Raw genomic sequence first — 26682 nt, 5'->3', positions numbered from 1 at the left:
AGGAGAAAGGCGGCGTAGATACAAATATGAAACTTTGTTGTACATGTACACTCACTTAATATACTGAACATATATTTAAATAGGAAAGATGGTAATGTTGACATAAAAAAGGCGAATGTACACTGTATGGTCTGTAGAGTAAATACAACTAGTTTTCTAGGTCTGTCCTTGGACCCCTCCTCTTCTCCCTGTACACCACCTCGCTTGAACCAATCATCACTTCCCATGGCTTCTCCTGCCACTGCTACGCTGATGACACGCAACTGTACCTGTCGTTCCCCCCGACCGATCCGGGGATCTCAGCTAGGATTGAGGCCTGCCTCACAAACATTTCCGCTTGGATGACCAAGCATCACCTCCAGCTGAACCTCGCCAAAACAGAACTCCTCATCATCCCGGCCAAACCCTCTATCTCCCACGATCTCACAATCACCCTGGGATCTGCGACAGAGACCCCTTCATCCTCTGCCAGGAACCTCGGGGTGACCATGGATGACAAACTCTCCCTCACAGCCCACATTGTTGCGGTGTCCTGGTCATGTAGATTCACCTTCTATAACATCCGGAAGATCAGGAGATACTTGTCTGAGCACTCCACCCAGCTGCTAGTCCAAGCACTTGTCCTCTCAAAGTTGGACTACTGCAACTCGCTGCTCGCTGGTCTCCCAGCATGCTCAACCCACCCTCTCTAGAGGATTCAGAATACGGCAGCCTGTCTGGTCTTCAATCTACCCAGACGCTCCCATGTTACCCCGCTCCTCATCTCCTTCCACTGGCTTCCCATCATGGCCCGTATCAGATTCAAGACCCTGGTACCGACCTTCCGAGCGGTAAATGGGACTGCACCCGACTACATCAAGTCTATGCTCCAGCCTTACACCCCCACCCGCCACCTACAGTCTTCTTCTGACAACCACCTGGTGGTCCCACCGCTCAAGAGCGCCCAGTCCCAACACAAGTTATTCTCCTGTCTGGCCCCCCAATGGTGAAATCAACTCCCCACCTCCATCAGAGACACTGACTGTCTCCCCACCTTCAAGAAAAGGCTCACAACGCACTTGTTCTTGGGAGTACAACGGCACTTAAGAATGTTTGTCTGGACCTGATGTTTCCTTCAGGATCACAATGACTCTTATTGAGAGACTTGTTGCTCTTGTTGGTTAGTTGTAACTGACTTGAAACTATTGTACTTGCTGTGGAATATATTTTTGTTGCTTGCTTTTTTTCCGCAGGTACACCCTAGCACTTTTTCTAGGTTCACGTTGTTTAATTGTATCTTGTTTAACTACATACTCTTATGGTTCTTCCCTTTGGGACTTATTTAGTTTTCACAATATATGCTTCATATTTGCTTACCCGCAATGTTTGGGGATATCTCGTTGTTATGATCAGTGACCTGTGCACTTTTGTAAAGCTCTCTTTTGGATGTCGCTTTGGATAAAAGTGTCTTCTAAATGCGTAAATGTAGTTTCAGGGTGGAGAGAATATGCATAACGTAAAATAGCAGCAGATAGCCCATCTCATCTTTTCAACACAATACAACTTGTATTGGAAGACATCTATACTTTCATTCTGCGTTATAAACCATGTCAAGTCATCATGTACTGAAAATGGATTCGATAATAGATGCACAATCTTTGTAAAATACTCGTATCTTACCTGTCTTTCACTAATGCGGGCTCGTGAAGCAAGGGAGATTATCAGTTATAGCTTAGTGTGAGACCTATGTCTCATTACCAGTGATGAGAAATCTTATCAAAAGGGAAACAGAATAATGAACTGAAACCAGGCCAAACAAATTTATCTACTGCTTCTGCTTTTTCCTGACACACAACACCCCATTTTTCAATTTCCTCTCGTAGACGGACAATATTTCTTCATTCTATACATATAACATATCTAGGGTTATGTTAGATATCCATAATATGTCATTGTTGATGTCTGAGGATGGAAATCACTGGGTAGAGCTATCAACATCTCGATCATTAGAATCTGTGTTCATGTTAATGAGGATGATGAGGAGTAGGAGAAAGAGGAAGAGGAAGAGCGATGTTTGACGTGTGGGTTATGCCATTAACCGATGCCCTACTTTCAATGAACACATTTGGATTTTTCTTCATGTAGACAGTCACTAACATCAAGTATTGTTACCATGAACCCTTTGTTGGCTTTCCACATGATAAGCGTTGTTAGCTTTCCTTCTCAAACACCCTGAGCATCTTGATGAGTCCCTGTTGTGTGGTGCCATGGAAACAGGATGAGGTGATATGATGTTGTATCACAGTATATCGGTCAGACCCAGGAAGGAAATGGATGACTGTGTCTGGGATAATTGGATTTAATCTAAGAACATTCTGGGGCACACCTGATTTCACCCGAGACAACAAGGTTGTTTACTTAAAATGGCATGACCGAGTATAAAAAGCACCAATGAAAAAAATAGAGAATTAGAACATTGATATGTATTCATTTCCCAAATTGATTCATATGCTGAAGGACAAGTCCCCTTGGTCAAATATGATTCATCATCCTCCTCACCAACACTGGCTTACCTCGATCTGTGGCTGTTTCTTGGTGTGACTTACAGCAAAACAGATCGAATAAACCGCAGTGTCTGTTCTGTCACTTGTCGTCTATGATCAAATCTACCACAACGGTCGATTTGGCTGCAGCCAAAGACCAGGCTTTAGACCGTTTTGTAATGACATCATAGAAAGTGACCCCATTTCTCCTTGTTGTATTGTTGTCTCCATGGCAGTCATGTGATCCTTTTGATCACATTTAAGAGATTGGATTGACCTTGATTGATATTTGCTGTGTTCTCTTGAATGTACCTCATATGCGATGGCCTGATATCTTTTTTTCTATTTCATGGGCAACTCTACAAATCCAACATTCATCATAGTAATTCAACAGAACATTAGGGAAGGGACATTTCCAAAAATATTTAAATGAAAATATTTGGAGGAAATGTAACGAAGGGAGCGGGGGTGGGGGGGTGGGCACTTGAACGGCTAAAGGCAGGGAGAAAAAGAGAAAGTGTGCCACATCCACATCTCAGCTGTTTAAGTGCAGATCAGAGTTCGAGCTAATTATTGACAAAGACTCTTCTTCTCACCAATCAAGAGTCCTCTTAGAGGTGTTGGTGCGTGGTGCGTGACGGAGAGTGTGAGTCAGTGTGTGTGTGTGTGTGTAAACATGTGTGTGTCAGAGGACGAGAGGTGGGGCGAGGGAGCCGAGGAGAGATAGGGACTCCAACTGAGTTAGCCAGTCACATTGATCCTGCAGCTTTTCTCGGTGAGCCTCCTCTGTCCTCCTCTCATTTGTATCAATCCCCAAACCTAGTTGCGTTTCTGTCATGGGTCTCTTCTTCACGCCATACCCCACCCCTCATCCCCTCCAAGGCACTGATCAGCCCTCTTCTTCCTCTGGATGTCTTAGACCTGTAGAGGTGGAATAGTCTTTCCATCCGGCAGCAACATGAGGATTTGTCCTTCTTTCCACCCCTCCTTCCCCAGTCTCGGCCTCCTGCTGACGGCGTGTGTGTGGGTTGGGGTCGCTGGTCTCCCGGGGGAGGGCCGGAGACAGTGGCTGCATGCCCCCAGCCGGGACATCACTAACCAGAGCCAAGTGTTCCTCCACGGAACCTTCCCTCCAGGCTTCCTCTGGGGCACCGGCACCTCCGCTCACCAGACGGAGGGGGCCTGGGACCGGGACGGGAAAGGAGCCTCCGTCTGGGACCACTTCACCCATTCCGGAACCTTCCGGGACGGCCGAGGCGGCGCTGACGCTGCCGTTGGGGCCACGGCCGACGTGTCCAGCGACGGCTACGTTCGCTGGCAGGAGGACGTGCAGGCGCTCTCGTACCTGGGCGTGCGCTCCTACTCCTTCTCCCTGTCCTGGCCCAGGCTCTTCCCTGACGGAGACGCCTCGGCTCGGCCTCGTTCAGGCGCGGTGAGGCACTACAGCAGGCTCATCGACCAGCTGCGGGAGAGGGGAGTGGAGCCGGTGGTGACCCTCCACCACTGGGACTTGCCCCAGGCCCTGCAGGAGCGCTACGGAGGCTGGAGGAACCACTCCCTGGTGGGGCTGTTTGACAGCTACGCCGCCTTCTGCTTCCGGACGTACGGAGGCCGAGTCAGATACTGGATCACCATGCACAACCCCTACCTGGTGGCAGTCCAGGGGTATGGGACAGGGGAGCAGGCTCCTGGGGAGAAGGGGGACCCCTCCACACCCTTCGTGGTGGCTCACAACCTCATCAGGGTGAGTCTTGCAGTGTCAGAAAGTCAGCGTGGTTCGGTTTTCGTGGGGTGCAGGGTTGGCCAAAAGTCATCTAACTTAAGCAATAATAGTACTGTTTTATTAAAATAACAATGTAAAGTGATTTGTTGTCGTACGTTAGTTTCAAAACAGATGCATTGTTTTGTACGGGTATAAAAGTACTGAACCTGTATGGGCGGTCTGCCTGACATTGAACTTCGGACGTCAGCTGACGTTAGTCAATGAGTCTTTGTGTCTCTCAAGACACACTCGAAAATATGCTGATATATTGCATGTAATTGGCTTTAAATGTTGACATGAATTGCTCTGAAAAAGATTCGATTATTTCAAATGATTTATTTATTCGTCGCACACATCCACCTGCAAGATTTTCTAATGATGTCCAGTTAGACGTCACTGACCTTTGTGTAAAAGACATCTGTTAAAAGCTTCGGGTCAAAGCTCTGGTACAATAAGAGATTTACTGCTACCCTTTCTATCATCAGTAAACACGACACTCGAGGAGCGTACGTGAGGGGGTTCAAAGTCCGTGGCATCAGCACTTTTGAAATAGTGGGGCCACAGTTGACAGGATGTAGATTACAGATAGCCGGATGTGGAGATAATAGGTGTGATGTAAAAACAGTCTCCACCTACAGTACAGAACGTGATGTATGCATTCCGGTCCAATGTGTGCACTAGGACTAGGTGTGTCTGTGTTGTGACCAAATTCACAACACAGACAGTTCATAGAGGATGATCTTATATTGATGTCGTGGGCCATGTGAATGATTATAAATCCAAGGCATCACTTAACCTTAAGGGTACATTTACTACCTGGTATCGACATAACAATACTTACTGAAGAAACATTGTGGGTACATGGGAAATGATGCGCAATGCAATGTTACTAAGTGTAATTGGTGGACACTAGGTTATATCAAAAGAATAAGAAGGCATTGTATTGTGAAGAGGCGCAAGTAAATGTTTTAAAGGGGCCAAAACAAGATCAATGTTAAACACCCACGTACCCCTGGAAAGCCCAACCTCCTCCATAACAAGTTTCGCCTAAATTGTAAACTAGAAAAAATAAAAAAGTGTAACTTCATAGCAGTTTCTATGTAACCACGGTGTTGTTACCAAAGGTATTACGTTGTAGTTACATGGTAGTTATTGTAACCTTAATATAAATCTTTAATGTCTTGAACCACATAAAGATGTAATTAAGTCGTTCTTTATTTTCCAGGCTCATGCCAAAGCATGGCACACCTACAACACCCACTTCCGCCCAACTCAGCAAGGTCAGGTGTCCATTGTCTTGGGCTCCCATTGGATAGTTCCCCGTCAAGACCCATCCAGGTCAGCCAACGTCGATCTTTGTCAGCAATCCATGGAAGCGGTACTGGGCTGGTTCGCCAGTCCCATCTTTGGGGATGGCGACTACCCGACAACCTTAAGAACCAGGCAGCGGGGCCTCCTGCCAGAGTTCACCCCAGAGGAGAGGCTCTGGGTGCGCGGAACAGCTGACTTCTTTGCCTTGTCGTTCGGCCCTAACAACCTCCGACTGGACCGAAGCCTGGGCCAGTACAGGCAGACAGTGTCCCTGGACTTGAGAGGCTTGCTGGGCTGGATAAAGAGGGAGTACGGGGGGCAGCTGAAGGTTCTGCTGGCCGAGGTGGGCTGGTTCTCCGAGGGGTCTGCAGGGAGGGAGGACACGGAAGCCATCTATGTGATGAAGAACTTCATCAACAAAGTTCTGAAAGGTGAGGAGGGGTCTCGTTTGCGAAGGAGGGGGTGAGAATGATGCGTGCTTGGATGTGAGCGGATCTGTCTGTGTGTTGTTGGGAGTCAGATGGCTGAGCGGTTAGGGCATCAGGCTAGTAATCTGAAGGTTGCCAGTTCAATTCCCAGCCACATGATGTTGTGTCCTTGGGCAAGGCACTTCACCCTACTTGCCTCGGGGAGAATGTCCCTGTAAGAGTGACTGCTAAATGACTAAACGTAAAATGTGTTTGAATAGCACAGTGTGTTGGAAATAGGTTTTAGTTTGCCGGTTTGTTCTCACGCTCGTCATTTCTGTCCTTCCAGCCATCGTGTTGGATGGTGTCCAGGTGTTTGGCTTCACGGCCTGGTCTCTGCTCGACGGTTTTGAGTGGACCTCTGGGTACAGCATTAGGCGGGGCCTGTTCCACGTAGACTTCAGCCATCCCAACAGAACCAGACTCCCCAAGACCACCGCCCAGTTCTACAAGCAAGTCATCCGTGACAATGGTTTCCCCGGTGATGAGACCACCCAGGAGGTCAACGGTCGTTTTCCTTGCGACTTCCACTGGGGTGTGGCCGACTCCACCTTGCAGGTGAGGGGAACAAGATTGAAGGGGAGAGGAGAGGAGGAGAGAGGAGGACAGAAGGAGATGAAAGGAGAGTGAGAGAGGAGGCTGGTAGAGATACGATATATAGAGAGCTTTTTCAAAATCCATTATTTTTTCTACAACTATTAAAAAATCGAAAACAAATGCAAATATACTCGATCTTTCGAAAAGGAATCGAATAAATACATCATTTTTCTTCCAGGTCCATTTACATCCCATCTCCCCTCAGTTCACCGACCCTCACCTGTACAGCTGGAACCTGACCGGTGACGGCTCCCTGCGTCCGGTGAGAGGGGTCAGGCTCCGCACCCGGGAGCCCCAGTGCTCTGACTACTTGGCCATCCGGGACCACCTCCGCCTGTTCGAGAGCACCGCCGCCTCTCACTACCACTTTGCCCTCAACTGGTCCCTGATCCTGCCCCGGGGAGACCTGGCCAGCCTGGACCCACAGGCCCTCAGGTGGACACTCGCGAACGTTCGTGGGAGGAGCGTGGGGGATTATGTGACAAACAGACAAGCGCGTCCTTGCTCAATTTGGAATGTTTTGATATGTATTTCAGGTACTACCGGTGTGTCCTCACTGAGCTCCATAAACGAGGCCGGGAGGCCATGATCACCCTCTACTACCCCACTCAGAGAGACCCTAATCTGGGCTTGCCCGGGAAGCTGCATGCCTCAGGGGGCTGGCTGAACCAGAGCACCGTAGAGGCCTTCCAGGAGTATGCCGCCCTCTGCTACCGGGAGCTGGGGCCTTGGGTCCACTATTGGATCACCATCAACGAACCAAACCGACTGGTGGATGTTTACCTCAGTGGAGAGGAGCAACATCTGGCTGCCCACAACCTCCTCCTGGCTCATGCTAAGGCCTGGAGGCTGTATGAGAAGGAGCACTCCAGCCAGCAGGGGGCACTGGTATCCTTGGCTCTTCACGCGGACTGGGCCGAGCCCGCCAACCCCTTCCTGGACTCCCACATTACTTCCACCCAGCGCTTCCTGTTGTTTGAGCTCGGCCGCTTCTTAGACCCGCTGCTGGGGGGAGCGAGAGAGGGGGCGAGGAGAGGGGAGGGGGGAGAAGGCGCCTACCCCGAGGAGATGCGGGCGTACCTGGCGGAGAGGGCTCGGCTGCTGGGGGTCCCGGGTTCCCCGCTGCCTCGCTTCACCCCGCAGGAGAGGGAGGAGCTGCGGGGCGCCATGGGCTTCATCGCCCTGAACCATTTCACCACGCGCCTCATCTCTCCGCGCCCCTTCCTCGCTCCCCAGAGTTCCAGCCCGCAGTACCACCTGGGCCCAAACCATGACTGCCTGCTCCAGACCGACCCCACCTGGCCCTCCTCCAGGCCTGGTTCCCTGGGCCAGGCCCTGGTCCCCTGGGGCCTGAGGAGGGTGCTGGGCTGGGTGAGTCAGAGGTATGGAAGGGCCCTGCCTGTCATCATCACTGCCTTTGGGATCGATGACCAGGCGCCAGTTAATGACATCATCAGGCAACACTACTGCAAGAGGTACCTACAGGAAGCCCTCAAAGGTGAGGCTTGCTGGAACTCTTTCCTCCCTATCAAACCACTATCAACCACTTCCCTTTCAGCTGCTCTGCACTTGACCACAGTCAACCACACTCGACCGCAGTAATGACCCAATCAAGCTTCTGTGCAAAGCTTCCTTTTTCGTTTATGTGCTTATAACAACCTTAATCAGTCTGTCTTAGTTTCAGTGTGTGTGCGTGTGTGTTTGAGTGTGTGTGTGTGTCTGGGAAGTCAAAGCAGGCTGCTTAGGTGATTTCCCAACTCGGTCTTATCTCTGTCCTGACTGATGTTCTTGTTCTTTATGAGGAACCTTTGAGATCATGATAGACTGTTCAAGACGTGTAAAAACATTTTAAGCCTTCATGCATACTAGGGGGTAAAGAGCTTTTAGCTCTCTGGCTGTTTTCATCTGAACCAATGTTCAAACATGCACCAAATGATATAGTGTTGTCAAGAAGATTGAAACTTTCCCAACATGTTGTGGAAGATTGAAAGATTTGGGGATGTGAAGCGTAGCAAACAGCACGGTATTCCAGAACAACACACTCTAGAACAGATGCATGTAAACAATAAGAAACCCACTGCAGCCTACGCAAGCCTGTGCACGAATCCGCGCCTCCCTGCGTCTCTGTTCATGGCTTGACTTCCTCTTCCCTCCAGCTCGTCAGCTGGACGGCGTCAACCTCGGCGGTTTCTACACGTGGAAGCTGCAGGAACGCCACGGCGACAAGTTCGGCCTCTTCTCCTCCCTCCAGCACCAGTCCAGGCCCAAGGGCTCCGTCGCCGTCTACCGCCAGGTCATCGCCAACGCCACGGCGGCCTGCCCCGTTGGCGAAGCGCGGGCGACCTGCGACGTCTGCGCCCGGCTCTCGGAGAACAAGCCGCTGCTCTTCCTTGGGACCTGCCTGCTGCTCTCCGCTGCCATGCTAGCGGCGGTGGCGGCGGTTGCCGTCAGGAGGAGGAGGAGGGCGAGGGCGGGAGGTGGGCGGGTCGGGGGGAGGAGGGCAGGGGCGCCCGTGTGCGCCGCGCCCCGCCGGATGACGTGTCAGCCATGGGAGAAGAGGGGGTTGCAGCGCGTGGCAGACGGGATCCGAGTGGTCCGATACTAGGTGTGGCGGTGGCACCTTTAAGATTTGGTGGGGGGGGGGGATGTGAAGCGTAGCAAACAGCGTGGTATTCCAGAGCAACAGACTCGAGAACAGATACATGTAAACGATGAGAAACCCACTGCAGCCTACGCAAGGTGAAGGTGTCGGACCTTGGGCCACAACAGTAAAACAGGCCAGGGTCAAAGGTTACCTGACCTCGTTTTACCCCATTAGCACTGGGACACAGCAGATAACGTGACCCTTCATGATTCACATTTGACATTTAGTCGTTTAGCAGACGCTCTTATCCAGAGCGACTCGCCCAATTCCCTAACCACTCAACCACCCGACTTCCATGACAGAGCTGAATGTATGCAGATTAGTGGGTGGAGGCAGTGACGGACTGGCGAGTGGTAGGCCTACTTTGAATCTCCTCTTTTTGAACACCGCAATCTAAGACTACTGTATGGACCTTGAAAAAGAGACCGCCAGGTAGAATCCTCCTATTTCAGCTTCGGCAGTGAGATGACCTCTGAATGAGATGCAGTTTGCCCATGACTATTATGACTTGAGTAAGGACGAGAGCTATGGTCTGCTTGTCAACATCCACGATGGCTGCTTTTGTAATATACTGTAATATGATGATCGTGTAGCGCAACTGTATTGTAAAATGTGAAACAAAATACGTTAGTAAGGGTAGAAACTGCATATATGCTTCTGGAACAGTACATTTAATGGCTAAATATGGTGGTGTCTGATTGTGTTATGTTGTTTGAGATGTGTTATTGAAAAAATTAAATCAACTACAAAAGACTATGACAGCCGCTAGTGTGATTGTGGTGCTATAGCACTGGTCCAGGCACTGGGGCCTTGGGATTCATTAGAATGAGTTGCACCGTGGACGATTATGCAACCAAGCCAATACATCCATGGTCAAGCTTTTCAGATAGTCTTCTTACCAGCACTATAAGCTATCGCCTTCTAGTGGTGGAACCAGATACGGAGGACGACTGCTCTGAAATCGAATGAAGTCTGTTTTAACATTCAAATCTTGGTTCTACTTCATTTCCTGAATGTCTAAATAGTGTAAATAAACAGATCACTGAAGCTTGAACATTTAACACTCATAATATAAACGTGTTTATTTATGCTTTTAGTATTGCATTCAAAGTGAATCAGAGTTACTGACTAAAAAAGTGCATTTTCGTTGCTGAACATTTACTGTGACCAACGCATATCAACACAAAGACTTACACCCAAGTTTCAGCCTCAGCTTCTAATGTTTTAAACCACTCTGGGCCAAAACACAACCAAGAAGTACAAAATATTTCCTTTGCAAAGAATAGTCTAAATATAGAACAGGATAGACATGTTCAGCCTTGCTTGAGTATTAATCATTTGATTTTTTTACTTTAAAAATATGTTTTGGGTGTTTATTTACTCTTTAAGCACGCCTCTTCATGGTCTTACTGTCACTTTCCTTAAAGGTCAGAAGACAGTTAAGGACAAAGTTTGACGAATAAGAATAATAATAAGAGAACACACACATACACACACTTTTATATTTACTGGCCAGTTTCTCCACTCCCCTCTGGCTGGCTCTTGTCTCTGCTCTTTTCCCGGGGCATGCGGCCCATGTTGTAGAACTCTGAGTTGGGCCTCATGTCCGTCAGGTGGGCCAGGCGGTTAGACATGGCGAAGAAGGCGGCAATGGCAGCAATGTCCCAGGCATCCTCGCGATCGAAGCCCACTTCCTCAAGAGACAGGAAGTGCTGGTCGGTGATGGTGTCGCTGCGACACACAGCCATGGCAAAGTCCAACATGGCGCGGTCCCTAGGGGACAGATCTGCGTTCTCATAGTTCACTATCACCTGTGTGTGTGTGTGTGTGTGTGTGTGTGTGAGAAAGTGAGAGTAAGTGAGTGAGTGAGAAAGAAAATGACACAAAAAGAAAGACATGACACGTTAAGTATCTAGAGATACCAATCTGACCAATCTAGAGAAAGACAAAAGAGACGACTCACCTGGTCTGATAGTGTGGGTTTCTTGGAGTATATGCGGTGCAATGCACTGTGGGATATGACGCAGTAGAGACACTGGTTGTGGATGCTGGTGGCGACCACAATAAGCTCCCTGTCTGCCTTTGTCAGATGTCCTGAAAAAAAGACAGTCATCAACAGGACACACACACACCCACACCCACACACAGTGTGTTGTGTTCCCTACCTGTCTCCTTGTTCATCAGCTCATTGTAGTAAGTGAAGAATGCCCTGAATTCTGCTGGTCGGTGTGCCAGGACTTTAAAAACATTGGGCAAAAATCCCCCCTTTCAAGAAGTACAACAACAAACACGTTAACATATTCACTACTAACTTCATAAACTTTTAGTTGGCCCGGAGGTGAAGCACGTATACTGCGCAGGTGCTTCCCACCTTGGTCTCCACTTCCTCCATCAGCTCCACGATGTCAAAAGGCAGGTCCTTCTTGTATGGCACCGGGTATCTGCTGATGTGCTCGGGAGGAGGTGCATCACTGGAGAACGGTCTTTGGGTCGCACTAACAGCGGCCACGGCCGCTCTCTTCCGAAAGAGGCCGAGAGATGTCTGCCAAGAACGAAAGTTAAACAGGTACATGCGTAAACACAAGAACATAGAAAGCTTACCTCGTGCAAGGAGGTCCAGTGACACGAAAGGATTGTAGCACCTGCTAATCTAGTTAGTTCCATCCCTTCAACCAAAGTCAGTTGTCTGAGTACTCACATGTACCGACAGGTTAGTTATAGGCCTGCTAAATAGTCGTAGAACTCTGCCACTAGCCATGACTTGATCTGTGTGTGGACTGTCAAGACTCGCGTTGTTGATTCCAGATTCTGGCTCTGAGGAGGAGCTAGTGGCCTCAACCGCCCAACCGTATTCTGGAACGGGAGTCACTCCTACCACTTGAACCTCCTCCTTCAAGCACCCTCCCTCCTGGCCAATGGAGGGCGCTCTCATTGCCTGTAACGCGGAAATTACGTCATCGTTCTGTTTACACTTTTCTGTGTCGCAGACGCACAACGAAGCGAGCTGGTATTAGACACATTTCTGGCACTTTGAAAAGGTTTTTAGCAATAGACCTAGTTCACATTTAGTTGAATTGCAATGGGTGGCCATGGGGTTATGGCGAACGAGGAGTCTCTGGATTACTCTGTGCACGAAGCTTGGAATGAGGCCACCAATGTCTACCTGCTTGTAATTCTGGTTAGCTTCGGGTTGCTAATGTATGCAAGAAAGTAAGTAAGACACTGTTTCTCCGAATAGATACCCAGCTCTTAACATAACTAGCTAACAGCATGACAGGATGGCCAATTGTAGGAATGTTTTGAATGACGTTTTGGCTGCTTCACTTGAATTGATAGCTCTACTAACATGCTAACATGCTGTATTTAATGGAACTGTCTAATTAAAAGTCACATTCAAATATGGTATATGCTATGGACATGAAAATGCCATTCATACCATGCTTTTGAGATACCGTGTGATTCAGGTAGCTTCAGGAACTCCATTATGCATCACGTGTTCCATGAGTGTCTGTAGTTTGAACCTTCTGAGTCCGACTTCAGAAAACATCTCTATCGTTGCCCTTCTAGGAACAAGAGGAAGATAATGCGGATCTTCGCACTGCCGCCCACCGCGGGGACAACGACAGAGCCAAACTTCTACGACAACCTGAAGAAAGTTAGACTACGACAGCAGCTGGAAATGTACTCTCTCTGTGTGTACGAGTACTTTTCGTGTGTTCCAAGTTGTATTGCAAAGGTTGAAAGCCCAACACTGTACCGCTTTTCATCGTATCCTAAATGTATTTGATCTCTTCTGTTTTTGTTTTCCAGCCCGTAAGTTTGACCAACACCAGCAAAGCCAGAGTGACAGTGTTCAGCTCTCCATGGAATGACGCAGCAGGAAGACACATTCTGCATGACAGCACCGTATTTTCCACGCTCTCTCCCTGTTCCCCAATCCAAAGTGAGGCAACTGCATCTTATCCTCCCCACAGATTTATACGGTGGGTCGATCTAAGCAGTCGGCAGGATGGAGTTTCTGCCCTTTTTTTGTAGATGGACATTTTTTGGAAGAAAACACTATGTTGTCTTATTTTTTTGTCAATCATAGGCACACTCATCGTGGAGCCATGGATGTGTGGCCTATTGAGGGGAAGGGAAAGGGACAGTGTATGGCCTTTGGTAGCAATACTTTGAGTTGGTTGTATTAATTCAAAGTCTGCAGTGTATCTGTGAATGAAGAATTAAACATGTTGATGTTGTGTATATATTGTTACACATTACTCTTTTTAAAATTCAAAATGTACTGCTAGATGTGGTCATTCATAGTACTTAAATACCGGTACTTATTTGTTTTTGAAATAGATATTTGTTGCCACCTAGTGGATTTTAGGATGAAATGTTTTTTTGGAGGACTGTAGAATAACCAATAGTAGTTTCAAATCTGAGAATAAAATCTGTAGTTAAATCTTTTTTTCTGTAGCATTTATGTCTAGTTGCAACCCTTCTCCAACCCTTGCTAACCAAACTTTGAATGTTCATAAGTAATTGTAATGTTATGTGTCAGCCCAAGAGAGACAGGTGCAATATACAACCAGACAACAAAAGGCCCCTCTGGTCTGCTTCATCTAAATGTGTCTCTTCATGGACGTTGTGCAAGGAGAACAAATCAAACAAATCGTCTTGTGTCCAGCATTTTCAATCCTCATCTGGTGCGTCAAGTCCTCAGACTGCTCGTTGGGTCAGTGATTGGACGATCTTGATGGAGATATTGTTGCTAGGGGTTCTCCCTGTGGAGCTGTCCATACCAGGTGCTGATGCACCGAGGCCTTTGTTGCCCCCAGAGCTGTCCATGGTTCTGATATGCCCTTAGTCGTTCACTGCTAGCCTCAGGGGCTGTCACAGTTAAGAACTCTAAATGTTATCTTCCTCACGAGAACAAGTGAACGGGTGGAAAGTGCTTTGCTTGATTTTACCCTCTGACACCCTATCCCCTTCTCCTTACCTTGGAGGATTTAGCAATTATTCATTTCCCGCCATCTTATTTTACAGTTCTCAGAGCAGAAACCTTGATACTCCTGTGTGTGGGTGTGCGTTTCTGGATTTTTGTGGGACAGGGTAGGGGGGGGTTGGGAGCAGTGATCGAGGAAGGTGACATTTTACATCAGGGGCCTAGCAGAAAACGTCAGCCTCTAATCCATCAAATAAATAAATAAAACATGAGTCAACGGAAAGCCGTGGCCCAGAAACACAACAAAAAAGAGGCCAAACAAATGCGAGTGGACGTCCTTCGGAGGTAGCGTAATGGAAAAATGATTACTCCTCGCGGGCGAAGGAACAGCATGCTGATTAAACACATCAATACATCAGCGACCCCAGCGCACAGCCGCTATTCGTACCTCTTCCGATGTGTGCGTGCGTGCGTGTTCGTTTTGAATTGTGCCGGCCTACAGTTCTCGGTGAAGTCGAGCACTGCTCTGCCGAGCTTACCCTGAGCTCTGTGGTGTATTGTCCTGATAATTGATAGTCACACTGGAGTGTAAACTACCAGCACTGATAAGGCCAGTGTTGGGAGACGCCCCCCAACTTCTTTCACGCTCTCCAACAGGTTATATTCTGGCCTTTAATTGGTTCTAACCAAATCACAGACTAATTTACATCAATATCAGGCTTTGATAAAAAAAATAATTAAAAAAATCAGAGTGAAGTTGAACTGACAAGTCATTGCCTGGGTAAACAGGCCCATGTATACTCCACAGTTATTAAGTTCATGTCTGCCGTCTGTACTCTGTGGGGATTAGCAGTGAATCATTGACTGCCTTTGGGTGAAGCTGTGCTATGTAGATGAAGAGGAGTAGCCAGCTCTAAAGGCTCCGATTGTTCAGTTCTACAAAATTCTAGGAGTTTGGAACCGCCAAATCAAAAAAAGCGTTTCAGGAGGTAAAGGCAGGCAAAGCTGCAACATTTGCCAATAAGAATCAGCCATTATATTATGAGAACAATTTTTTCTCATTTGATTGGTTGCATGTTCAAAGTCTGAAAACTGTGGTCTGGTGAGTGAGAATTGAAAGTAAGACTTTATTTATATAAGATAAAGAGAAAGAGGTGGTTAGCATTTAGTTAGCAAAGAAATAGAGTTGCAAATCATTGTTCTTATATGAAACATATACATCAGATGTGGAATCACAGCAAATATGAAAAACTCAGACTCTTTTTTTGAGAATTTGGACGTTACCATGAATGTGTTTTAAACCTGATTTCAATCCACCTATCTGGTCTACTCATGTCCCATCAACAAGGAATTCCATCTAAGTGCAAACAAAATCCTGACACAAACGAAAAACATAATTGAATAACTTCCCATGATTAAATCAGGCCATTAAGTAAGGTTATGAAAACAACGTGTTAAATGTCATGGATACGATCTGACCAATTGTGATCCAGCTAATTCATGTCCTGATTCTTACACTGTTATCAGTGCCCCCTAGAAAGACATGTCATGTGGATCACCACTTAATTAGAAAATGAGCCTAGTACATGAGCTTTTACAATTACTCTTGTTATCTAATTACCCAGTTACTCATTACGAGTGGTTTCATGTTTAACCAGTACTATCCCATTGAGAAACATTTTTCAGCACTAACATTAATCAATAGCCAATCTGAAGTTAATTGCTTGATTAGCAACGGACTAATGAGGCTGTAGGCAGACCAAAATGAGTCACCTGCGGTCTTTTTATGGGAATAGGAGCATGGAGAGACAGAGAGAGAGAAAGAGAGAGTGAGAGAGAGAGAGTGTGAGAGAGAGAGAGTGAGAGAGAGAGTGAGTGTGAGAGAGAGAGAAGGGTGGGGCATGCGTGAAATGTGTCATTTTGGTTTCATACTTAAAACGGTTCCATCTCCAAACACACACAGCTCATTGAGTTTACCACATGTTTCTCCAGAGGAGAGACTTGGTGAGAGAGCACGCTGGGTATTCAGGAACACCCACAAAATGATAAATATAGATGTGGCTGGCATGCTGGCACCTTTTTTGAAAAACATTTACCAGCTAATCAATAGTCTGTGTGTACGCATGTGTGTTTGTGAGTGTGTGCGCGCCTGCATGCCTATGTAGGGTTTTTTGTCTGAGGCTAGCTGGGGGTGGTGGAAAAATTAGGCACACCTCAATAGTTTTTAATATAGTTTCATAAGGCGTAATTAAAAAGAGTTTATCACTGGGTTTGGGATAACAGCAGCTCATCTCATACTGTAATGAAGCACTTGCATCCATGCAGAAAGCCATTAATAAACACCAGTCTGAAGGGGAGGAAGAGAGGGAGAGAGAAAAAGAGGGAGAGAGAGAGAAAGAAAAAGGAAGTGCGAGGGAGAGATATAGGGGTGGAGGAAGAAAGGGGTGGAGAGAGTGAGGGAGAGAGAAAGAGAGAAGGAAAGTGTGTGAGAGAGAGAGGTTGGGGAAGTGAGAGCTGGAAAGAGAGAGAGAGAGAGAGAGAGAGAGAGAGAGAGGAAAAGAGAGGAAAATACCCAACAGCAATCTCACGCAGAGAGAGTACGAAGACTCGACGATGGTAAACATCTCCTGCAGCGCTTAATGACATTTCTGTCTGTTTCTGATAGCAGGAGCCTTTATATATCATATGGATGAATGGAACCCTCTCTGTTTTTCTTCTGTTCTTGCCCTGCTACTGCAAGCTGTGAGGAAACCCTGAGAAGGAACACATATCTCTCATCTCTCTGCCACAAACCGCTACCAGTTCTATTTGAAAGCATATCATAAGAATAAATGAAGAATCATAGTGCTATCCCGTGTCATTCACTTAAGTGTAGTCTATGCTATACATTTCTACATTTTCTTTGAAGCACATAGTGTTCCTCTGATCTAATATACTAGCCCTCATTCAGAAATGTCAACATACCCTGAATGAAGATCCGTACCAGTGGAAATCACCTTCCAAGACTCATCTTTTTGGACTCTTCCTTTGGTTGGTGCACACAAGGTCTGAGTCTCCCAATGAGCCGCAGTGTTACAGAGCCATACCCTCAGGTCCCAGACACCAGGGGCCAGTGGTGAACATGGCTGCCTCTGAAAAGACGAACTGATGAAGAAAACATTTCTGGTTGTTGTTGTGTTGTGCCTTTGGGCTCGTAGCTGTTCCGTGTGATGTTACCACGGGGGGACATTGGTTGGATGTTCAATAATCAGTCTGCCTGAAAATATCACAGTGGGTTTCAAAAAGTAAATTAACAGGAAGAAAAACAAGTGAACCAGTCTGCTGTGGCTAACAATGTCCCAGAGTCCGACATTGGCGAGGATTCAAAGCCTTCAGCTAACTCTACTTTTGAGAAGTTGGGCATTTTTACAAATAAACTCAAATGACCTCAATGGTTGAGAACAGACCGAACGATTCGAGGCTGACGTGGACAACAGCACTGGAGAGTCAGACATGCTTATGAATCGTCAACTCCTGAATGGTCAACTCATGGATTGTCATTGTGTATTTGACAACTACACCTGCGGAAAAGGGGAGGTTAATGGCAAAATTATGCCTCTACTTGTCTGAAACTCCCAGCAGCTCTGGCTAGTGTGTTGAAAAGAGGCTGACATTGCTGTAAATAGTGTCTGAATGCAGTGCAAATTTTGTATTTTGTCAAAAGTTTTGAGTGTTTGATTATAACCCAACCCAGGTGCATTTCCTTGGGGTTGTGAGGCACACACAACTGCATCTTCAAATGATCCATCAACTTGACTGCTCAGTGCTGTGCTAAGATAGAGTCAATTTGAATGTGGCGGTGAACGTTGTGTTGGGTAGCATTTAATGTTTCTCTGTTAGCAGCACTGTGTAGCTGTGGAAGCATGTGTGTCTAGACATCAATGTCATTTTTCTGGCCATTCCAGTGTTTTGATTGAGAGCTATCTTGGCACCACAACGAGGAACATGTATGTTGGCATCGCGTGCTGCCATGAAGGTTGTGCTTGAGGGGACCTTGGAAGCCTTGGTCCAGCCTTGGGTATACAGGGTTAAATGATGTGACTGTAGCCAGCACCTCTTTTCCGTACGGGCATTGAGGAAGTCAATGACAGAAAATACAAGGCTTTGTGACTCGGATTTGAGTTTTGAAGTGGGAAATGAATGCGGTTGGGTGGACTGGGGTGAATTAGCATGCAAGGTTGTTTCTCTGGAACAAGAGTTTTAGCTTTGTTAGGAAGGTGTAGGTTAGGCAGTGCCTAAGGCAACCATTTTGCCCATACCGTCCAGAAACAAGTTCTGAGAAAACTGTTTCCTTCATTTCTTCAATTTCACACTAAGGGAGACTTTCAAGTTCCTTACCACAGGGAAATTAATACCTTGTTTCCTGTCTTCAATAACTGTATAGAAATACGTTTTTCCTTGTTTAGTTTGGCACGAGTAAAGATGAGTTGCATGCATGCAACACACACACACACATACGCACACACGTGTACTCACATTCACACACTGTGCTCTACATGAATGCAATGACAAAGTGCCTTCACTTTTTAGTTCCTTTAGAGGGGGCTCCTGCTCCTCTTCGTCAAAGAAACTGCTCTCTCTCTCTCTCTCTCTCTCTCTCTCTCTCTCTCTCTCTCTCTCTCTCTCTCTCTCTCTCCCTCTCTCTCTCCCTCTCTCTCTGTCTCTCTCTCTCTCTCTCGCTTGTTTTATTCAGGTGATTTATAATGTAATGGACAAAGCCTTGACTTGAGCTCTTTAAAACGTCTCCTAGATTAACTGGACATTGTTCGTCTCCTCACATTGCCTATTCATTAAGGAGATAAAAGCAAGCCAAGTATCTTCTCCATCACCCCTTCCCCGGTTGTGTGTGCGTGTGCACGCGTCCGTGTTTGTGCGTGGGACCTCAGAGACTGATGGACGGAGTGTTCCGGCGTGAGATCACTCTCTGTCACACCGAGCTGAGTCATGCAGCGTGTGAAGGTTGAGCTGCATTCATACGAGCACTCTGACAACCTACTTAGTGGCAGTGGTTTCGTACATTGCCAGAGGAAAAACGCCACAATCCAGAAGCACAACATTATGGCTCGCCGACGAGTAAACCGTGAAGACCTCGTTAGCATGAAGACGCAATGTATTTATTTCGCAAACACTTCCAAAGAGAAGTAACAAGGGGGGACAGAACGGGCTAATCCTGAGCTATGGTCAAATGCTCCACTACTGATCTCTGCCTGTGCCCAAAGGTACCAAGTAGCTTCAAGTGTAAAGCGTGACTGGAACAGACCAGATCAATCCACCCAGAGCGGGTGATTGTGGCGTTGCAGTGACCCGCTGAGCCTGTTTCCTTGTGACCTTTTCAGCCGAGATGACATGATATACCTGCTCGCCATCGTCACGGTAACAAGTCCCTTTGGTGAAATTGTAATCCCCTCACGTTCCTTTTCATCTCAGAAAGGTAGAGAGGGAGTGAGAGAGTTCATAAAAGAGAAAAGAGAGAGAGAGAGACGAGTGGAGGAGGATGTCATGTGTCTTCTCAGAATCATTAAGGATGAGATCCGTCTCCGAGTCGATGCTAAAGCCTACATGATTGGGATGGTGTAATTTAGTGAGCCCAAACTCCAAATGTGCATTGCTGTTTCTGCCTGAAAGATTAAAACAATCCTTTGTGTTCTATTTGACTAATGGGTGTATATATATATAGACAGTGTCCTCATCCTCCCTTCCCGCTTCTCTTCTCTCTCTCTCTCTCTCTCTCTCTCTCTCTCTCTCTCTCTCTCTCTCTCTCTCTCTCTCTCTATCTCTCTCTGTCTCTCTCTCTCTCTCTCTCTCTCTCTGTCTCTCTCTCTGTCTGTCTCTCTCTTTCTGTCTCTCTCTCTCTGTCTCTCTCTGTCTCTCTCTCTCCCCTCTCTCCACCCCCCCCCCCCTCTCTCTCTCTCTCTCTCTCTCTCTCTCTCTCTCTCTCCCCCTCTCTCCCCTCCCCCCCCCCCTCTCTCTCTCTCTCTCTCTCTCCCTCTCCCTCCCGCCCCTGTGTCGGGAGAGCTCTTTGGCTCACTTGTGATTTGATTACGTCTGATAAAGGGAGAGAATGCCCAGAGTAGAGGAGGTAATTTGAGACAAAGGGGGACCATCATGACACACTAACAACCTCTCCCCAAGGGTGCTTTATTGCTACTTCAGGGAGAAAGAGCACGACCCTGCTTTTAAGCTGTGTTGAGCCAAAATGGAGCCTCTCCACCCAGACTCACCCTGTTATTAGAGACAAAATGGATTCCGGCTTCACCCCGGCGCCTCATAGTGTGGCGTCGGAGCCGAACATATCGCAGGCCTAATTGTGTGAAAGTGAGAGTCCATCACGCCAGATTAGACAGAGCGACGATGACAATAAGCAGCGGCGCTGGCGTCCGAGGCTCGCATCGACGCCTGGCCTGGCTCTTGGAGGCTGCTGTCGTTCCGGAGAGAGCTCACTCTCCGCCATTTCGAAAGTGGACCCACTGGCCTCCGCGTTCCCCAGCTTCAGCAGTCAGGTTGGAGCATCTCAGTCGAACAGAGTGACTGAAAATCACAACGTTTCCTCAGGGTTGAACTCATGCGAGGATGGGGAAAGGCTGAGTGTGGGGCCGGGGTTATCCATGGTGTCCGCCTTCCACACACTGCCAGATTAAGCATCAAGCTAACACCTGAGCACACGTGTATCTTCTTCCAACTAACCCTGTTCGGATTATTCATTCAGCTACATCTGACTGAGGCCCGGATTAGACGAGGAGACACATTGTTTACAGGCCGTGACTCATGGGGAACCAAAGCCATGTATAGGTGCTTGTTTATGTCGCTGTGGTTCACCCAGGACGACAGCGCAGGAGCTGTCGTCCCTGCACTGTCGTAGGGAGCCTCCAGGGGGCACTGTGACCTCTCCGACCAGCGTTCCGGCAGCACAATCCACTCACGGCTCAGTTGAAAGCATTACAACGCAGCAGCAGCTCAGAAGAAGAGCAGCAGGCCTTAGACAAACACTAATCAAGTCAGTCTCTCTGATTCAACACACATTGTGGAGCCTGACAGACACATACTAGCAGTGAGCCCAGGGATGGACCTGTGTGTGTGTGTGTGTACAGGTGTGTGCATGTGCATGCTTCTAAGAACCATGTGTTTTCCATGGTGCAAATAGAAGGTGTGTCTGTTTGACAGACAGGTAAAGTGAGACTTGGTGATGTGTGTTTGCTGTTGGGTGTTTTATGTTCTTAGCACAACCTTGTTTGCACACATGGACCTATTGAGGGCAGATATTTAATTTGTTATCTTCACAGGTGTATTATGTGGGCAGAAGCAGGTTTTAGGTGGAACATGTAAATATGATAGTGTTGTTAGAAAGAGTCAGTGATGGAGAACTAATGTACAGGTGGTTTAGGGAGCACCAGTGTGCCTCAGTAGAACCTTGTGTAACTTTTCTGATCACAATTAGTTTCTTCCCTTCGTTGAGGCAGTAGCCTGTACAATATATCCTCTTCCTCGCTGACATCGAGTGTGTGCGAGTGTGTGTGTTTGTGTGAGGGGGGAGGGTTCTGTATGTATAGGTGAGTGTATGTGGAAGGTTCTGTATGTGTGTTGGTTTGCTCATTTCACAGAAGGGCAGGAATGATTAAGGTTTCAGGTCGTCATGCCAACCAGGGGTCAAGGGTTGCTGGCGCGCTGAGAGCAGCAGACTCCAGGAGTTCAGGGGGTGGACAGAGATGTCACCAAATTCAATTTGCATGTCACCCAAAGCCTGCAGCAATTAACTCGCAGCGCACACACTCTCTGTCCCCCTCTTTCTCTCCTCCTCTCCCTCTCCCTCCCCCCCCTCTCTCTCTCTCTCTCTCTCTCTCTCTTTCTCTCTCTCTCACTCTCGCTTTCTCTCTCGCTTTCTCTCTCTCGCTCTCTCTCTCTAGCTCTCTCTCGCTCTCTCTCTCTCTCTCTCTCTAGCTCTCTCTCTCTCTAGCTCTCTCTCGCTCTCTCTCTCTACACTAAACAGTTCCTCAGAAGCTGGAGCTTGAGGACTGGAGCAATTACCAATCATTGCAAAATGACAGAAAATAAGTGAAACAGTGACAGGCAGGGAGGCAGTCCAGGGAGACAGTATACAGACAGGGGGGCCAGGGATATTGTAGAAAGACAGGGAGACAGAGAGACTGTGGATAGACGGGGGGGGGGGGGGGCAGGGAGACAGTATATAGACAGGGAGACAGTAGATAGACAGAGACAGTGAAACAGTAGATAGACAGAGAGGCAGTAGATAGACGGGGAGACAGGAGACAGTAGATAGACAGGGAGACAGTAGATAGACAGGGAGACAGGGAGACAGTAGATAGACAGGGAGACAGGGAGACAGTAGATAGACAGTGAGACAGGGAGACAGTAGATAGACAGTGAGACAGGGAGACAGTAGATAGACAGGGAGAGAGTAGATTGACAGGGAGACAGGAGACAGTAGATAGACATGGAGACAGTAGATAGACAGGGAGACAGGGAGACAGTAGATAGACAGGGAGACAGGGAGACAGTAGATAGACAGTGAGACAGGGAGACAGTAGATAGACAGTGAGACAGTGAGACAGTAGATAGACAGGGAGACAGTAGATTGACAGGGAGACAGGGAGACGGTAGATAGACAGGAAGACAGTAGATAGACAGTGAGACAGGGAGACAGTAGATAGACAGTGAGACAGTGAGACAGTAGATAGACAGGGAGACAGTAGATAGACAGTGAGACAGTGAGACAGTAGATAGACAGGGAGACATTAGATTGACAGGGAGACAAGGAGACGGTAGATAGACAGGGAGACAGTAGATTGACAGGGAGACAGGAGACAGTAGATAGACAGGGAGACAGTAGATAGACAGGGAGACAGGGAGACAGTAGATAGACAGGGAGACAGGGAGACAGTAGATAGACAGTGAGACAGGGAGACAGTAGATAGACAGTGAGACAGTGAGACAGTAGATAGACAGGGAGACAGTAGATTGACAGGGAGACAGGGAGACGGTAGATAGACAGGAAGACAGTAGATAGACAGTGAGACAGTGAGACAGTAGATAGACAGGGAGACAGGGAGACGGTAGATAGACAGGGAGACTGAGAGGAAGAAGGGAGGTACACCAGAACCACTTGTACCAGCTCTGAGCCAGAAGCATGTCGCCCCTGTCTTCTATGACCCACCTGGTGTCTGGGTGACCTGTATGACACACTGCCAGACAGCAGAGACAGGCCTGGGTGACCTCTATGACACACTGCCAGACAGCGGACAGGCACCAGTGGGAGATGCACACACATCTGGGAGTGTGTGAAGGGGTTTCAGGTTTGGACGCTTCTGGTCTCTGTGTGCGACTGTATGTGAATGTGTGTGTTTATGTGTGTGTGTGTGTACAGGATGTGTTTGTATGTGTGTGTATGTGTGTGTGTTCGTGAAAGTATGGGAATGTGTGCGTTTGTCTATGGGTGTATGGACAGCATGCGTGCGTGTATGTGTATGTGTGTATGTGTGTGTGTGCATATGTGCATATGAAAGTGTGTGTGTGTGTGCGTGGTGGGTGTAGTGAGCTCTGTTGGGTCAGTGGGGCTCGCTGCCTCACGGTGGTACGCGGATAGGAGAGGTGGCGTGGTCGATCTTCGAGCTCTGCTGCACACTGGAACATTCTGGAAGCGTGACCCGTGAAGGGGTGATACGCCGTGCTACACCATCGCTGCCGGCTGTGTGTGCGTGTGTGTGAGAGGGGGAGAGTTATCTTACTGAAGCAAAGCTCGGCAGTCTGTTCAATATGCTCGGGTCATGGCGAAGGCATATGGGTGCACAGTGAACGCACACTTGTGTGCTCGCGACCCAAAACACATCGATTCCAGAAGTCTCCGCTGTGCATCAGATGCTTGAAGGCACACTGATGACAGTCGGCTGAAGAGCTTCAGACCAGAAACCTCACACCCTGCTGGAGAGACCTCACGACTCTCTACTCAGCCCCCCCCCACCCCCCTTCTGTCTCTGCTTAGCTCTGAGTGTCAGGGAGAATGATGGACACCTCCCCACTCTCTCCCGCTGTCTTAGCATATAAGCTAATGTGTTTAGCTTCAGAGCAGAGAGCTTTCTGAAGCAGAACCGTGCCGCCGACAGTGAACGCTGGCATGTGTTCGGGAAATACTTGCAGGAAACGGTTAAACCAGTAATGCATGCCGACTGAACCAGATCTCGAGCTCTTTCTGTGTTCATGTCAGCTCAAGTCAAATCAAGCCTAGTTAGTGTGCTCAGTTTGATATTTGATGTGCGTTTTCCAGAGAAGAAAAAACACCAGTCAATCTCAATCATCGAGTTGTTGTTCTCATGTTAGTTTACAATGCACATCTTGAGTTAAGTATCTATAGACATTTAGGTCTCAATATTGTTTGTGTGACTGACAGGGTGGAAGTATGGTGTGTGTATGTGTGTGTATGTGTGTGTGTGTGTGTGTGGATGGGGGAGGGAGTCTAACAGGGGGCTGTCTATGTCAGAACATTGCTTTGAGCAGAAAACAGAGTGTAGCCTGTCTAACAGGCAAGCCTCTTCTCTGTGTAACGCTCTGCAGGGGGCCTAGCCAGGACAATACAGAGGAAATGAGAAGCATATGGTGCTGTGTTTAGACCATGTCTCTCCCAGCCACACTAATGGCTCGCTCACTCAAACACACACGCGCTTGCACACACACACACACACACACACACACACACGCACGCACGCACACGCACACACGCACACACACACACACATTGTATCTCCAACTCAATTAGGATACTGTCTGAATAGACTGAATAGTGTATGGATCCACTTTGCAGGAGTGTTATTGTTTGTGTGTGGGTTGCCAGGCTTTGGATGCTGAAGTGACCTGGAGGTAGAGCAAACCATGGAAGCAGGAACTTCAAAGCAGGAGCTCCCCCTCCCTCCTCCTCCACTTTCTCTCTCTCTCTCTCTCTCTCTCTCTCTCTCTCTCTCTCTCTCTCTCTTTCATTCTCTGTTCCCCCCACCCCTTTCATTCTCCCACTCGGTCTCTCTCTCTATCCACCCATTCCTTTAACTCTCTCTCTCCTCCCACCCCCTTTTTCTCTCTCTCTACAGCACCCCCACCCCCCCACCCCGCGGCACAGCTGTCAGCAAAAATCTAGGGCAATATAGACGAAGGGACTCTTCCTTCTCTAGTTTCAGAGCAATTTCCCGTTGCCAAGGTCACCTGTGCCAAATGGAGCCATGAAGGAAGGGAAGAAAGAGAGGGAGGGAGAAGAAGGGGGCAGACGGAGAGAGAGAGGGGGGGATGATGTGAAAGACAACTGTGAGAGTGACAGAGCCAAAGGGAACGAGAGAGAGGGATGATGAGAGGGGTAAATAGAGAGAGAGAAGGGAAAGAGAGAGAGAGAGGAGCATAGGGCGAGAGAGAGAGAGAGAGAGAGAGAGAGAGAGAGAGAGAGAGAGAGAGAGAGAGAGAGAGGGAGAGGGAGAGGGAGAGAGAGAGAGAGAGAGAGAGAAGGAGAACAAAAAAGGACAAGGAGTTGATGCTTAACAAGCTGTTAATATCATCCCAGTCACAAGCACAGCAACCTCAGGGGAGGACAGCTACAGCCGTCGCCTAGCACTGTCTGGGGAAAGAAGGCGCATGTAAACGGGCAGTAGCCTGTACGCTGTGGTTACATTCCCTGCCTCAGTCTGAGCTGGGGAAGAGCCCAGGTCTCCCATCTTTGGACGAGTGACAGACACACACAGATCTCATACACACTCAGGCAGGCTGACACACACACACACACACACACACATACACGGACCAGAGGATGGGTAAACAAACAAGTGCAGTTCTCTTGCTGACCAAAAGGGGGCAGTGGAGGTGTTTGCCGGTGTGTGTCCATCAAGAGAGTTGTCTCTGGTGCTGGTGATGAAATCGAATGATAACCCAAAAAAGAAAAGGCCTCATTTGAGGAGAAAAAGAGATTAGAGGAGTCGGGAAAAAAAAATCGATATATTTTAAAGGACTAGAGTACGAGGATGAGAGGGAATTAGAGATGAATGATTCAGGGGGCCTCGGTTGCTGTGTCTGTGTGTGTGTGTGTGTTGAACCATAGAGTACGGATGGCTTCACATCACATCTCTTTCCAGCACTCAGTCGATTCAATCACAGGTTTCGACGGCTGCCTCGTCCGACCGCGCCGTCGGCCGCACCGGATGAACGGACGACACGACGCGCCGAAAGGAGCGACGGAGCGTCGAGGAAGGAGCGCGTCTGTGCGCGAGGCCGCACGCGCGTCACGACGTGCGTTCAGTTCGAGGAGAGGGGAACGCTGGCGGACGGCTGGATGAATGGAGGCGAGGGAAGGGCCGAGAGCCAGTCGGGGGTTAGGAGGAGAGGGGACGGGATGGCTTGCTGGATTGCTGGCTTCCTTCACGCTTGGT

At 48.1% G+C, this 26682-nt stretch overlaps 3 protein-coding genes across 3 annotated transcripts; 2 read left to right on the top strand and 1 right to left on the bottom strand.

Moving 5' to 3' along the window:
* Positions 1 to 3480: 3480 nt before the first annotated feature.
* On the top strand, positions 3481 to 9264 carry klb (klotho beta). The gene is made up of 6 exons (XM_084699162.1): positions 3481 to 4266; positions 5510 to 6026; positions 6352 to 6620; positions 6838 to 7094; positions 7196 to 8157; positions 8816 to 9264. The coding sequence occupies exons 1-6, from the start codon at positions 3481 to 3483 to the stop codon at positions 9262 to 9264; spliced, it is 3240 nt and encodes a 1079-aa protein (XP_084555288.1).
* Positions 9265 to 10359: 1095 nt separating this feature from the next.
* Positions 10360 to 12184, bottom strand: LOC146302729 (uncharacterized). The gene is made up of 5 exons (XM_084696637.1): positions 12002 to 12184; positions 11675 to 11845; positions 11469 to 11568; positions 11267 to 11397; positions 10360 to 11114 (listed from the first exon to the last, which is right to left on the bottom strand). Exons 1-5 carry the CDS (start codon positions 12059 to 12061, stop codon positions 10809 to 10811), a joined length of 768 nt encoding a protein of 255 aa, XP_084552763.1. The 5' UTR covers positions 12062 to 12184; the 3' UTR covers positions 10360 to 10808.
* Positions 12185 to 12261: 77 nt separating this feature from the next.
* Positions 12262 to 13754, top strand: smim19 (small integral membrane protein 19). Its single transcript, XM_084696651.1, has 3 exons — positions 12262 to 12513; positions 12871 to 12995; positions 13114 to 13754. The coding sequence occupies exons 1-3, from the start codon at positions 12383 to 12385 to the stop codon at positions 13173 to 13175; spliced, it is 318 nt and encodes a 105-aa protein (XP_084552777.1). The 5' UTR covers positions 12262 to 12382; the 3' UTR covers positions 13176 to 13754.
* Positions 13755 to 26682: the final 12928 nt, after the last annotated feature.

The sequence above is a fragment of the Hypomesus nipponensis genome, chromosome 1 (genome assembly GCF_054491055.1).
Source record: "Hypomesus nipponensis isolate SF chromosome 1, ASM5449105v1, whole genome shotgun sequence".
Classification (NCBI taxonomy): Eukaryota; Metazoa; Chordata; class Actinopteri; order Osmeriformes; family Osmeridae; genus Hypomesus; species Hypomesus nipponensis.
Note: the sequence above shows the minus strand (reverse complement) of the source record. Positions and strands in the feature narration are given on the sequence as shown.